Source organism: Sinocyclocheilus grahami, unplaced genomic scaffold (assembly GCF_001515645.1).
Source record: "Sinocyclocheilus grahami isolate Dianchi unplaced genomic scaffold, SAMN03320097.WGS_v1.1 scaffold612.1, whole genome shotgun sequence".
Lineage (NCBI taxonomy): Eukaryota > Metazoa > Chordata > Actinopteri > Cypriniformes > Cyprinidae > Sinocyclocheilus > Sinocyclocheilus grahami.
Window position 1 is genome coordinate 258,239 of NW_015505791.1, and position 15,962 is coordinate 274,200.

General features: G+C 37.2%; 1 protein-coding gene across 1 annotated transcript in view; it reads right to left on the minus strand.

The window, feature by feature from the left end:
- Positions 1-15,962, minus strand: part of LOC107557620 (protocadherin Fat 4-like) — a 95,854-nt gene that overhangs the window by 6,775 nt on the left and 73,117 nt on the right. The window contains exons 10-13 of the mRNA XM_016241097.1: positions 5,989-6,150; positions 5,275-5,293; positions 1,776-2,026; positions 12-1,687 (exon numbers count right to left, since the gene is read on the minus strand). Coding sequence (XP_016096583.1) covers positions 12-1,687; positions 1,776-2,026; positions 5,275-5,293; positions 5,989-6,150 — 2,108 coding nt within the window. The remainder of the gene's footprint in view (positions 1-11; positions 1,688-1,775; positions 2,027-5,274; positions 5,294-5,988; positions 6,151-15,962) is intronic.

Sequence of the window (15,962 nt, forward strand, 5' to 3'; positions counted from 1 at the left end):
GCTACTGTGACCGATCCAGTTTGTTTATCCAAGCGGAACTTGCTGGAACTGTTTCCTCCAGATACTGCATACTCTATTTCAGAGTTCAGGCCAAAGTCCTTGTGATCATGGGCTGTGACTTTGAGGAGTCTGGTGCCGACCTTTACACTTTTAGTGACAGGGGTAAAGTAAAAGGAAGATTCAAATGTGGGTGGGTTATCATTGCTGTCAACTACATTTATGATAACTGTGGTTTCGCTCATGAGCGGCTTGATGCCTCGGTCTGAAGTGGTGACGATGAAACTATGACGGTTCACATTGACATTACTGTGGCCACTGGAGTTTTGATACCTGAGCTGCTGTTTAACGAAGATCTCACCAGAGCTGGAGTTGATTCGGAAGTACTCTGTTTGAGATCGGATAAAGTAAAATATTTTACCATTGAAACCCTCGTCAGGATCTGTGGCAGAGACTTGAGTCACAATGGATCCGACCTCTGTCAGCTCAGGATAGTCCAGGTAATATGATGGCTTGCTAAATCTCGGAGCGTTATCATTCACATCTGTCACAAATATTGTGACATCTGTGCTAACAGTCCATCCTGAATCGTGTGCTGAGACTTTGGCAATATAGTGGTCCGTGTCCTCTCTGTTCAGAGGCCTACTGATGGTGATATCTCCTGTGCTGGGGTGGATAATGAAGGGAAGACTTGCGTCGCTGATGGAGTATCGGCTTATAGCATTAGCTCCTGAGTCTTCATCGGTGGTGGTTACTCGAGTAACAGTGAAGCCCACTGGTGCATTTTCAGGTACAGTGGCACTGAAGATTTTGGAGAATCTGGGAGCATTATCATTGACATCCAACACGCTGATCAAGACCTTCACTGCCGTGTTTTTAGGAGGGCTGCCTCTATCTGTTGCCTTTACTCTCAAAGCATACTGTGCGACCTTCTCTCGATCCAGTGGTCGTGTTGTGCGGATTTCACCAGTTGCCCTGTTGATGCTGAAGCTGTTTTCTTTGTTGCCTTCAATTATGGCATATTCCAGTTGCCCGTTTGGTCCACTGTCCTGGTCAAATGCTGATACTATCAGCACACGTTGAGGTGAGAGGTTTTCTAAAATCTCAGCGTGAAACGGCTCTTGCTCAAAATTAGGATGGTTGTCGTTAACGTCCAGAACTGCGATCTCTACTTTCTCATAGGCTGAATAAGGGGGAAAGCCTTGGTCTCGAGCCTCTATCCACAAGACGTACTTCTCAATATTCTCATAGTCCAGAGGCTTTTTGATAGACAGCTCTCCTGAAAGTTGATCTATGTGGAATGCATTGTCCAGGTTTCCGCTTGCAATGTAGTACGACAAAGGACCCGCCCTGGGTGAAGATCCGGTCACCTTAGTCACAACAGTGTTTGTGGGTTGGTTTTCTGGGAAGGTGAAGGCTTTCTCCTTGATTCTAATATGGGGGAAGTCTCCTCCAGTAACGAAGCGAACCGTAACAGTTGTGCTGTCTGTTTTGGGGTTGGTGCCTCCATCTTTTACGTGGACCGTGAAGGTGACCTCTGAACTCCCTGTGAGTTTTTCATTGGCAGTGATGGCACCTCTGATGGGGTCTATCCTGAACTTTTCTGAATTGCGTCCAGTGAGCGAATAGTGAAGTTGAGCATTTGAGCCAAAGTCTTCATCTGTTACTGTGACTGCAAAGACCAGCGAGCCTGCAAAAAACAGAACAGAAGTGATTAGACACTAATCAGACAGACCAAAACCCAATGAAACCATGAACCCCTGCCATAGAGGACACACCTGTGGAAGTAGAAGCAGGTATGTGTGTGACATATGGATGATGGTGAAACCGTGGAGGGTTATCATTGATGTCGGCCACAACCACAGACACTGTGGCAGAGCTGGATAGCGGTGTGGGCTGTCCACCGTCCGATGCCACCACCAGCAGCTGGTAACTCGATCGTGCCTCTCGATCCAGCAAGGAGCTGGTGATGATCAGGCCTGTGGCTGGGTTGATGGAGAACTGACCGTCCCCACCACTGAGACTGTAACTGTAAATCACAAACACAACAGGTTCAATTTATGCATGGAGACCAAACAATGCTATCTGTCAACTACCCACACACATTTGTGACCTTGGACCACAAAACCAGTCTTAAGTAAGACGGGTATATTTGTAGCAACAGCCAACAATACATTGAATGTGTCAAAATGATAAATTTTTCTTTAATGCCAAAAACCATTAGGATATTAAGTAAAGATCATGTTCTTGTTAAAATAAAGATATTTTATAATATTTTATAATTTTCCTACTGTAACTACATTACAGTACTACAGTAGTATATGCATTACTAAGGACTTAGTTTGGACAACTTTAAAGGAGATTTTCTCAATATTTAGATTTTTTGGCACCCTCAGATTACAGATTTTCAAATAGTTGTATCTCGGCAAAAATGTTGTCCTATCCTAACAAACCTTACATCAATGGAAAACGTATTTATTCAGCTGATGTTTAAATCTCAATTTCGAAAAATTGACCCTTATGACTGGTTTTGTGGTCCAAGGTCACATTTATCCCAAGTGACTAACATTGTATTCAAGGTACACATATTATCAGTGCTTGTTTTGCCTGGAATCAAACCCATGACCTTGGCATTAAACTATAGGAAAGCTACATATTTCGGTCTGTAGAGTGTCGGCACCTGCCCAAAATTCCTCAAATTCCTCCTAAGCAAGAATTCAGAAGTTTATTCATCAAGTATCTTATCATATGGGCGGCAGGAAGATTAATTCTTTATTCATCTTTCCAATTCTTTCATAATTCCCGCAGCTTGTTTTCTCAGCTGTGCATCAGTAAACCAGCCCTGATCAAAAACACCCGATTTGAGCCGTTCCCTTGCTGCTTTGAGTTTCAGTGAGGTTCCTTTTCGGGGCCCGTGACACAAACTCGTTCTGACAGTAACATGCACACATGGCAACTTCAGAGAGTGAGACGGGAATGCCACAAATTACAGAACAAAGTGTGAAAAACAACCCTGGTGAAAAAACAACAACATCCTCCACAGTCATGCATTGTCCGCCTCACACCAGTTCACGTTCGGTGAGAATTATAATGTTATGTCAATGCATAAAACTGGTTCTGTGAATTAAGAACTAAAGCCCCTCACTGTCCCGCTACCCCCCACTGAGCTCTGGTCTGTCTGTCATACTTCATTATCATCCTCATTAGCATGTTTTTAGGAAAGTGGAACATGTTGCCCCCACATGAGCTCATGCAGGAGTATTTTATAGTATATATACAGTATATAGTACATTTTGGTTTCAGTCTAGAGTGTCGTACCTGATCACTCCATTGAGTCCTACATCAGCATCTGAGCTGTTGAGCAACAGGACGTCTGTTCCGGTGGGTGCATCTTCAGGAATGGTCGTGTGGAAAGACATTGAACTGAATGATGGAATATTATCATTCACATCACCAACCAGCACCATCACGGTACCAGAACTGCTTAGAGATGGCGTTCCTACAAACACAGAAGGAAAACAAGTTCATATATATATGTGTGTGAAGCAGAAATGAGTCTGTGTTGCACATGCTCATCTAGGACTTACGTCCAAAATTAACATTTTCCAAGTGCCAACTGTGAGAAATTGGCTTGTAAATAATACTTTACGCACTAGTTGACTGATAACTTTGTTAGAAGTTGCAACATATCATAACGAGTAAGAACGATAGTCTGACGCTCACTGATGTAAACAAATGAGTGATTTAAGACATGCAAACGTATCCTAAAGAAAATTTCCGTAACACTGTACTTAAAGCCTTTATGTATAATGCATTATAAAAGTAGTTGTAATGCATTAATTATGATGCATTGTGCAATCTCATGAATTGTAACCACAGTTAATAATTTATAACTCTTATCAATTCATTGTTACACTATGCATTTTAAATTTGGTAATAGTTATTTACGACAAGATATAATGTATTACAACGCACATTATGAATAATTATATTGCATTATACCCCTTAATAACTCTTTATAATGCATTATACATAAAGGCTTTAAGTAAAGTGTTACCAAAATTTCTGTCAAAACTCTTTACCCTAGAGAAATATTTACCATCAGAATTTTATCCAATTCTTTAAAACACCCACTCATGAGGAATATGCCTCATATTAAGCCACAAAAAGGTAAAAACATATTAGAAACAAATGAATGATTTTTGTTTTAGATGCAGTTTTATTCAGTCTTATCTCAAATAAAGATGAAAGTGACCCAATGACCTGCGCTGATTGTGCGTTAGTTAACTAAAACTAAACTAATTAACAACTTTAAAGGAGATTTTCTCAATATTTAGATTTTTTGGCACCCTCAGATTACAGATTTTCAAATAGTTGTATCTCGGCAAAAATGTTGTCCTATCCTAACAAACCTTACATCAATGGAAAACGTATTTATTCAGCTGATGTTTAAATCTCAATTTCGAAAAATTGACCCTTATGACTGGTTTTGTGGTCCAAGGTCACATTTATCCCAAGTGACTAACATTGTATTCAAGGTACACATATTATCAGTGCTTGTTTTGCCTGGAATCAAACCCATGACCTTGGCATTAAACTATAGGAAAGCTACATATTTCGGTCTGTAGAGTGTCGGCACCTGCCCAAAATTCCTCAAATTCCTCCTAAGCAAGAATTCAGAAGTTTATTCATCAAGTATCTTATCATATGGGCGGCAGGAAGATTAATTCTTTATTCATCTTTCCAATTCTTTCATAATTCCCGCAGCTTGTTTTCTCAGCTGTGCATCAGTAAACCAGCCCTGATCAAAAACACCCGATTTGAGCCGTTCCCTTGCTGCTTTGAGTTTCAGTGAGGTTCCTTTTCGGGGCCCGTGACACAAACTCGTTCTGACAGTAACATGCACACATGGCAACTTCAGAGAGTGAGACGGGAATGCCACAAATTACAGAACAAAGTGTGAAAAACAACCCTGGTGAAAAAACAACAACATCCTCCACAGTCATGCATTGTCCGCCTCACACCAGTTCACGTTCGGTGAGAATTATAATGTTATGTCAATGCATAAAACTGGTTCTGTGAATTAAGAACTAAAGCCCCTCACTGTCCCGCTACCCCCCACTGAGCTCTGGTCTGTCTGTCATACTTCATTATCATCCTCATTAGCATGTTTTTAGGAAAGTGGAACATGTTGCCCCCACATGAGCTCATGCAGGAGTATTTTATAGTATATATACAGTATATAGTACATTTTGGTTTCAGTCTAGAGTGTCGTACCTGATCACTCCATTGAGTCCTACATCAGCATCTGAGCTGTTGAGCAACAGGACGTCTGTTCCGGTGGGTGCATCTTCAGGAATGGTCGTGTGGAAAGACATTGAACTGAATGATGGAATATTATCATTCACATCACCAACCAGCACCATCACGGTACCAGAACTGCTTAGAGATGGCGTTCCTACAAACACAGAAGGAAAACAAGTTCATATATATATGTGTGTGAAGCAGAAATGAGTCTGTGTTGCACATGCTCATCTAGGACTTACGTCCAAAATTAACATTTTCCAAGTGCCAACTGTGAGAAATTGGCTTGTAAATAATACTTTACGCACTAGTTGACTGATAACTTTGTTAGAAGTTGCAACATATCATAACGAGTAAGAACGATAGTCTGACGCTCACTGATGTAAACAAATGAGTGATTTAAGACATGCAAACGTATCCTAAAGAAAATTTCCGTAACACTGTACTTAAAGCCTTTATGTATAATGCATTATAAAAGTAGTTGTAATGCATTAATTATGATGCATTGTGCAATCTCATGAATTGTAACCACAGTTAATAATTTATAACTCTTATCAATTCATTGTTACACTATGCATTTTAAATTTGGTAATAGTTATTTACGACAAGATATAATGTATTACAACGCACATTATGAATAATTATATTGCATTATACCCCTTAATAACTCTTTATAATGCATTATACCTACATCAGCATCTGAGCTGTTGAGCAACAGGACGTCTGTTCCGGTGGGTGCATCTTCAGGAATGGTCGTGTGGAAAGACATTGAACTGAATGATGGAATATTATCATTCACATCACCAACCAGCACCATCACGGTACCAGAACTGCTTAGAGATGGCGTTCCTACAAACACAGAAGGAAAACAAGTTCATATATATATGTGTGTGAAGCAGAAATGAGTCTGTGTTGCACATGCTCATCTAGGACTTACGTCCAAAATTAACATTTTCCAAGTGCCAACTGTGAGAAATTGGCTTGTAAATAATACTTTACGCACTAGTTGACTGATAACTTTGTTAGAAGTTGCAACATATCATAACGAGTAAGAACGATAGTCTGACGCTCACTGATGTAAACAAATGAGTGATTTAAGACATGCAAACGTATCCTAAAGAAAATTTCCGTAACACTGTACTTAAAGCCTTTATGTATAATGCATTATAAAAGTAGTTGTAATGCATTAATTATGATGCATTGTGCAATCTCATGAATTGTAACCACAGTTAATAATTTATAACTCTTATCAATTCATTGTTACACTATGCATTTTAAATTTGGTAATAGTTATTTACGACAAGATATAATGTATTACAACGCACATTATGAATAATTATATTGCATTATACCCCTTAAAAACTCTTTATAATGCATTATACATAAAGGCTTTAAGTAAAGTGTTACCAAAATTTCTGTCAAAACTCTTTACCCTAGAGAAATATTTACCATCAGAATTTTATCCAATTCTTTAAAACACCCACTCATGAGGAATATGCCTCATATTAAGCCACAAAAAGGTAAAAACATATTAGAAACAAATGAATGATTTTTGTTTTAGATGCAGTTTTATTCAGTCTTATCTCAAATAAAGATGAAAGTGACCCAATGACCTGCGCTGATTGTGCGTTAGTTAACTAAAACTAAACTAATTAAAAAACAATTTTGTTACTTTAAATAAAATATACATTAACTGAAGAAAAATGCAATTCTTTTATTTCAGCTAGTAGCCAAGGCAACATTGTTTCGACATATTTAAACAAAACTTTAACTAAAATCAAAACTGAATTTTCACCCATACAATTCAAAACGGAACGTTTAAAAATACAAACTAATTCAAAATATATAAAAAAATGAATAAAAATAAAACTACTTAATAACAGAAAACAGAAGAACTGTAGTCAAACCTAAAAAAAAAAAGTCTTAAGTCTTTAAAGATCTAAATAAATTAACTGTATTTTACAACTTAAAATACAGTTTGATGACTGTTAAGAATCACTGGGCTTTAGCAGAGTTTGGACCCTCGTAACTCATTAAACACAGATGGTTTGATATTCTAGCAGCACAGATTAACTTCTCAATCCGAAACATCTCTACTGAAATCCGGAGCTGGAGTCTGTGCCATCTGTCTGCGCTAATCTCTGACTCACACACACACACTGTGTGCCTCACACACTCAGGAATCTTTAAATACACAGGGATCGTTGCAGGGGTATCCTGCTGTTTAAAACAGTGAGGCACACGGCAGAAAGAATGCTACTTTCAGCAGAAATCAAGCCGCAGTGATGAGAAGCGGCCCGATGGGTCTGAGGAGATCGTGCTAAACGAATAGCAGATGACAAGAAGCACCGAGGGGTAAAGCGATTCAAACATCTGCCCCCTCTCGCCGCGAATGAACGTGATTAAAATGAATTTGCTCCATGCATAAATTCAGCCTCTGACAACATTGTGCGCTTCTACAGCGCGGCAGAAAATCCTGCACGTAAAAACAAAAGGCAGAGAGAAGAAAAATGGCTGCAGATTTTCCCCTCGCCTGCAAGCAATCTGAGGCGTTTTTCAGAGCGTGAAGGCCTCCAGTAGATTAGTGTAACTAATAACACATGCTAATAAGCTGTTAGCACACGCTTTAATCGCCTCATCCTCACTGCGAAGACAAAGAGATTAGCATGGTGTCAGATTAGCATTTATCTGATGAGCACAAGGAAACGTGTGTGTGTGTCTCTTTCAGAGCTGAAACACTGTGACCCGTGTCTGATGAGAGGATCCTGAGGGAACGTCTGCTGTCTCACACAGTCTAAGACCACAACAATCCTGTGTAATGTTGCACACATATTTACTTTGTCTACATGGAGACATTTCATTGACTTCTATTGTTTTTATAGACGGCTAGTTATATATACTGACTGTAACCAAACCCTAAGAGAAAACTTTATTATAATTTATTTTATTTTATTTCCAGGTTAATTTGCCAGCTGTGATTGCAAAACTTTGCACATTGTATTTAAAATGACTTGTGTCATTAAAAACATTTTAACTAGCGTTTCTGGCTTCGTTTAAATATCTTTGAAACGTATTTGAAGCAACACTGAATAATTTTATTATTTAATAGCTCCCATGAACTATCAATGACCAAAAAATTTCTTACAGCATTTATACATCTCTATTTATGTTTGTTCATGTAAGTGCAATAAATATTAAAATCAGAGGTTGTATCAGTAAACATTAAAGCATTACATTTAGTTACATTTATGCATTTAGTAGATGCTTTTATATAAAGTGAATTAAAGAGGGACAAAAGCATTGATATTAGTTAATGATGAAATTAACATTAATTCAGATTATAAATAGTTTTAGGCAAGTTTTTCATTGTTAGTTAAAATTTCTTACAGCATTTATACATCTCTATTTATGTTTGTTCATGTAAGTGCAATAAATATTAAAATCAGAGGTTGTATCAGTAAACATTAAAGCATTACATTTAGTTACATTTATGCATTTAGTAGATGCTTTTATATAAAGTGACTTAAAGAGGGACAAAAGCATTGATATTAGTTAATGATGACATTAACATTAATTCAGATTATAAATAGTTTTAGGCAAGTTTTTCATTGTTAGTTCATGTAACTCAGGTCCATTAATTAATATTAACAGATACGACTTTTGATTTTAAAAATGCATTGGTAAATGTTGAAATTAAAAAAGGTTAATAAATACTATTTAATAATACTTCAAGTTAAATGAAATGTTATTTTAAAATGTAACCAAAAAATGCACAACCATGAGCTCATTAACATGATCACGCTTATTTGCATAATAAAGCCTATTCAGCATTCAGAAACTCCAGCTGCTTTAATGAATGATGATGCGCAGCTAAATTATGGCTATTTTTGGTGCAAGAAACTTTGACAAATGTTACAAAAATGAAGAACATTTACACTAATAACTTAGTCTTACAAATGTCACACTCATGCTCAAGACGATGGAAAAAGTAGCGAGACACAGCGGTCAAACCTCTGTATTGATTACTCATATTGAAGAATGCAGCCGCTGACTCTCTCACACACACACACACACACAGAGACACACAGACACACACACACACCACAAGGAAACGTGTGTGTGTGTCTCTTTCAGAGCTGAAACACTGTGACCCGTGTCTGATGAGAGGATCCTGAGGGAACGTCTGCTGTCTCACACAGTCTAAGACCACAACAATCCTGTGTAATGTTGCACACATATTTACTTTGTCTACATGGAGACATTTCATTGACTTCTATTGTTTTTATAGACGGCTAGTTATATATACTGACTGTAACCAAACCCTAAGAGAAAACTTTATTATAATTTATTTTATTTTATTTCCAGGTTAATTTGCCAGCTGTGATTGCAAAACTTTGCACATTGTATTTAAAATGACTTGTGTCATTAAAAACATTTTAACTAGCGTTTCTGGCTTCGTTTAAATATCTTTGAAACGTATTTGAAGCAACACTGAATAATTTTATTATTTAATAGCTCCCATGAACTATCAATGACCAAAAAATTTCTTACAGCATTTATACATCTCTATTTATGTTTGTTCATGTAAGTGCAATAAATATTAAAATCAGAGGTTGTATCAGTAAACATTAAAGCATTACATTTAGTTACATTTATGCATTTAGTAGATGCTTTTATATAAAGTGAATTAAAGAGGGACAAAAGCATTGATATTAGTTAATGATGAAATTAACATTAATTCAGATTATAAATAGTTTTAGGCAAGTTTTTCATTGTTAGTTCATGTAACTCAGGTCCATTAATTAATATTAACAGATACGACTTTTGATTTTAAAAATGCATTGGTAAATGTTGAAATTAAAAAAGGTTAATAAATACTATTTAATAATACTTCAAGTTAAATGAAATGTTATTTTAAAATGTAACCAAAAATGCACAACCATGAGCTCATTAACATGATCACGCTTATTTGCATAATAAAGCCTATTCAGCATTCAGAAACTCCAGCTGCTTTAATGAATGATGATCCGCAGCTAAATTATGGCTATTTTTGGTGCAAGAAACTTTGACAAATGTTACAAAAATGAAGAACATTTACACTAATAACTTAGTCTTACAAATGTCACACTAATGCTCAAGACGATGGAAAAAGTAGCGAGACACAGCGGTCAAACCTCTGTATTGATTACTCATATTGAAGAATGCAGCCGCTGACTCTCTCACACACACACACACACAGAGATACAGAGACACACAGAGACACACACACACACACACACACACACACAGAGACAGACACACACACACACACACACACACGGAGACACAGAGACGCAGACGCAGGTGTGTGTGAACGTGACAGGTCTCCATTACTCATCACTAATCAGACGTCTGATCCGGTTAATGTGATCAGTTCAGATCTGCTCATCATATCCGTGTTCCTGCACATCAAAATCTCTCTTTATGTCTGTCTCAGATTTAATATGTCCAGTTGCATGACAAACAACTTCATTTGTATTGGCAACATTTACACCTGTGGCACACACAAATACTGCGAAACCACTTATGTTTGTGGAGCGGATGAGGAGAGACCCCTTCATATGATTGTAAAGCGCTTTAGGTGTACAGCATTACACAATAAAGTGCTACATAAATGCTTCATTCACTCATTCATTTCAATATCAACTACACTCTTTTCTGTATTGATTATTCACAGGTGTTTTACCTGTATTGTGAATTATGCATTTCCTTGACCGACATGTTAAACTTAATGAAAAACGTACTGGTAATTTTCTGACAGTTTTCTACTGTTCTTTTCAACTCAACATTTAATATTCTGTTTTACTAAGAAATTCATCACTTTGTGAACGCAAAATGAGTTTTTAACTGTTTGAGAGAAAGAGTTAAATAAGTTCTGAGAAGGTTCTCATTAAGTAATGAAAATGTTACTTTTAAATGTTCTCAGAATGTTCAAAACATTTCATTTTTTAAATGTTACAAAAAAAAAAACCTTTCTGCTTGGATGTAAACATTGGAGAGAAGGAAAATTAAGGGAATCTTCAATTTTATTGTTTTGCAAACATTATTTGAACCATGCGAAACAATTACCCAACAGGGAACATTATCACGTTTTTTAAAAAGTCATATAAATGTTAGGACAAACGTTCTTAAAATATTGTTTATGGAACATACGTAATATTTTTTTAATGCACATTCTTGTAACACTGAGAGAAAACGTTTTGCGATCAACTTGGAATATCCTTATGATGTTATTTTTACTTGATGAACATTTAAATAACTTTCTAATCACGACAAAAAAGGAAATTGTAATGTTTTTAGAATATTAAAAATAAACATTCAAATAACGTTATATATTTTGGTTAAAAATAAAGTCAGCAGAATGTTGTAAAAAATGTTTTTGTAACTTTTAAATAACGTCATAATCACAGCCAGAAAACGGGGCATTTCAATGTTTTAGAAATATTTCAAAATAATGTTCCCACGGTGTTTTTATAACCTAAATTTGTTATCTGCGCAGTAACGTTTAAACAGCAATAAATGAACATCAAACTAATATGTGACCCTGCAGCACAAAAGCAGTGTTAAGTCGCTGGGGGATATTTGTAGCAATAGCCAACAATACATTGTATGAGTCACAATTATACATTTCTCTTTTATGCCAAAAATCATTAGGATATTAAGTAAAGATCATGTTCCATGAAGATATTTAGTAAATGTCCTACCGTAAATATATCAAAACTTAATGTTTGATTAGTAATATGCATTGCTAAGAACTTCATTTGAACAACTTTAAAGATGATTTTCTCAATATTTAGATTTTTTTGCACCCTCAGATTCCAGATTTTCAAATATTGTCCGATCCTAACAAACCATTCATCAATGGAGAGCTTATTTATTCAGATTTCAGCTGATGCATAAATCTCAATTTCAAAAAATTGACCCTTATGACTGGTTTTGTGCTCCAGGGTCACAAATGGTTTAAATAATAGTTCCATTATTGTGTTAACGTTTTGAGAAGATTAATAAAGACCAGAAAACTCTGAACATTTGTTCATGCCTTTGAGAGAAGCTTGCCAGAACATCCTGTTAGCTGAGCTGAACTATTGATTAGAAACTAAAATCCTGAATATTTCATATCGCCTGTTTCTCGGTGTTTGTGAGTGAAATCAGAGCGGCATTGTTTCAAGATTCTGCTGGACCAGACCCAGCCACTTCCTCTCTGACTACAGGAAGTGACATCATTGCCTGTTTACGAGCAGGAGCTTGGGTGAGTGTTTGGAGGAGACCTGCACATGAAGCACAGAGCGGCTGAACTACAGTGAACCTGGCAGAGCTGCATGTCTGAATGTAAGTGGAGTATCTGTGTGTGTCACCGCTGCTGTTTGCTCATCAGTCAATACAACCCTCACCCCAAATCACACAAAACCTCCACCGAGCGCGCTGCAGGGCCTGCTGACGGCGAGCGTGGCAGGACAGTGTGAAGATCTGCAGATGTGTTTGGCTCTGATCGTCAGTTTCTGTCATATTTACTGCAGTTACAGGAAAACTGATGAATCCAATTAAACACGAAAGAGACCGAAAATGAGCGAGTCTCATGAGCAGAACATGTGCAGCAAATTCTGAAATTCGCTTTTATTTCAAGGAAACTGAACGCTATTTACAAACTGAAAGAAGTTAGAAACGCTCAGAAATTGCTAATAAATTTCACAATTACAAAGAAATGGCATGTAGCGCACTGAATTAAACGTGACATTTTGAAGCAGAAAAACATTTAATAAATTCTTATTACTGTGATGTGCTTTTTGAATTTATTTGCAATTCTCACTATTTTCAGTGATTATTCTATTTTGTTAACCAAATTACAGTCAAATATTACTGTATTAATACAATTTTAATTGGAATTGGCATAATGTGAATCATTACAAAAAAGTACCACTGTATAAATACTTTTACAATATAGTAAATCTGTGTTTTTCTTGCTTAAGAGTAACACACATTTCTGCAGGATAAATTAAAATATTTAAATAGTTATTTTTCTTTTGATTTTGAGGTGAAAAATGACACACACATACTCTCTCACACACACACACACACACACACACACACACACACACACACACACACACTCACACACACACACACACACACACTACACACCACACACACACGTATAAGGTCATATCAGGTCAGTTTCACTTGTTTCCAGCACTGTCCTCATCTGACTTCAGATGACTTCTCGTGTGTGTGTATGAGTGTGTGTGTGTGTGTGTGTGTGTATGAGTGTGTGTATGAGTGTGAGTGTGAGTGTGTGTGTGTGTGTGTGTGTGTGTGTGTGTATGAGAGAGAGAGAGAAACACAATGCAGTATTCATGCAGCTATCTATGATGCTAAACTCCTCACTGGACGCAGTGACAGATAAATGATTCACACTCAATCTCTCCACGTGTTCTTCTGAAGGTTACTTTCCTCCCACAATCCACAAAGAAACACAGAGTTTCACTTTAAGAGCACGCTCGAGCAAGTTATTATCATTCACTAAAACCATAAAAAATATCATTACTGGAAATATGCATTAACTGTTACAAAAAAAGGTTCATTTCAATGAGTCAGTTCAAATGGATCTGAGTGAATACTTCAGAGTGAACTGACTCCTTCACACCCTGTGGCTGTGATCACTCAGAGCTCAGTGCTGGATAAGAGCGTCTGACTGCAGTAAACGTGCTCCATCTGTCCCGCTTCTCGCTCTGGAAGTCATTCAAGCGTGTGCTGCATCTTAATTCGGCTGTAAGCTCAGACTCACAAACATATGGAGCCGTGTGAGCCGCTTATGAGCCACATTATACTGACCTGCTGCGTGTGTGTGAGTGTGTGTGTGTGTGTGTGTGTGTGAGTGTGTGTTTGTGTGTGTGTGTGTGTGTGTGAGAGTGTGTGTGTGTGTGTGTGTGCAATGAGTCAGTTCAAATGGATCTGAGTGAATACTTCAGAGTGAACTGACTCCTTCACACCCTGTGGCTGTGATCACTCAGAGCTCAGTGCTGGATAAGAGCGTCTGACTGCAGTAAACGTGCTCCATCTGTCCCGCTTCTCGCTCTGGAAGTCATTCAAGCGTGTGCTGCATCTTAATTCGGCTGTAAGCTCAAACTCACAAACATATGGAGCCGCGTGAGCCGCTTATGAGCCACATTATACTGACCGTGTGTGTGTGTGTGAGTGTGTGTGTGTGTGTGTGTGAGTGCATAGAGTCTCGTTTTAATACCACTGAGACACTCAGAAATACTTTGAATTGGTTTTCATTATGGCTTCATTTTAGTTAATGTTTTAGTAGTTTTGTTGTGTATTACTGATATTTTTATTATGTATATATATTTTAAAAATATGTCTAAATATTTTTTTTATTATTTCACTTTTTAATTTTAGTTGTTTAGCTATTATTATTTTATATAAATTGCTATTTATATATAAAATATAAATTGTATATGTATATATAATATTTTATTTATGGAAATGAGAAATGTTGCTTTGGAAACTATAGCTGAAATATATTTTAGTTAGTTTACTTCAAGTAATGGCAAGTCTTTCTATGGTTTTAGTAAAGTATAATAACGCTGGTGTGGCTCATAACACTGAATGCACATGATGACACAGCATAGACTTCACATGAAGTTAATTCTAATGACAAATACAAACGCTACGAGAAAATGTTCTGCATTTTTCAAAGGTAAAGTGGATGTTGAGCTTCTCAGTGGAGTACGTGAGGATGAATGGAGGGTGAATATACAGGCAGTTTATTTCCTCCAAACTAAACAGTGAACAGAAAGCGAGACGGTCAGTAAACGCTGGGAAGGAGATGTTTGAGCGAGAGCGGATCTGTTGCCCTGTTACTGCTTTATTAACTGTGTGTTTGGAGAGACTCGGGGCTGCTGTAACTCCTCCTCGTTCAGCAGATAAAGAATGTTAATGACTGGAGGTGGTTTAAAGCTGTTCTGTCTCCTCCTGGCACTGAATCCAGCTTTAAACACTTCCAGAACTCAGACCCAAACCCATCCATCTGTCTGTCAAACCAGTTCAGAGCGACTGTCGTTTCTCCTTTAGCTGAGATGCTTGTTATGGTTCCTTTAAATTCACCGCTGCATTAACAATAACAACTTCAAATATATTATTAAAATAACTTTCTCGGATTCAACTTGATGAGAACTTAAACAAGCTGTCAGTATATATATATATACAGGTGCATCTCAATAAATTAGAATGTGGTGGAAAAGTTCATTTATTTCAGTAATTCAAATCAAATTGTGAAACTTGTGTATTAAATAAATTCAGTGCACACAGACTGACGTAGTTTAAGTCTTTGGTTCTTTTAATTGTGATGATTTTGGCTCATATTTAACAACTTGAACTTTTCCACGACATTCTAATTTATTGAGATGCACCTGTATATGGGGTAAGCGATTTTTCAAAAACGCTTTAGAAAACTGATTCGGGCCGAATAGCAAAACAAACTTGTAGCCAATCAGCAGTAAGGGGCGTGTCTACTCATGATGCGGAGGAGAGAGAGTTCAGTGCACAGGACGGACATTAGCCGAGCCGAGCGACAGAAAGATAGAGATGGCGGATAAAAAACAAAAGAGGAAAACATCTGC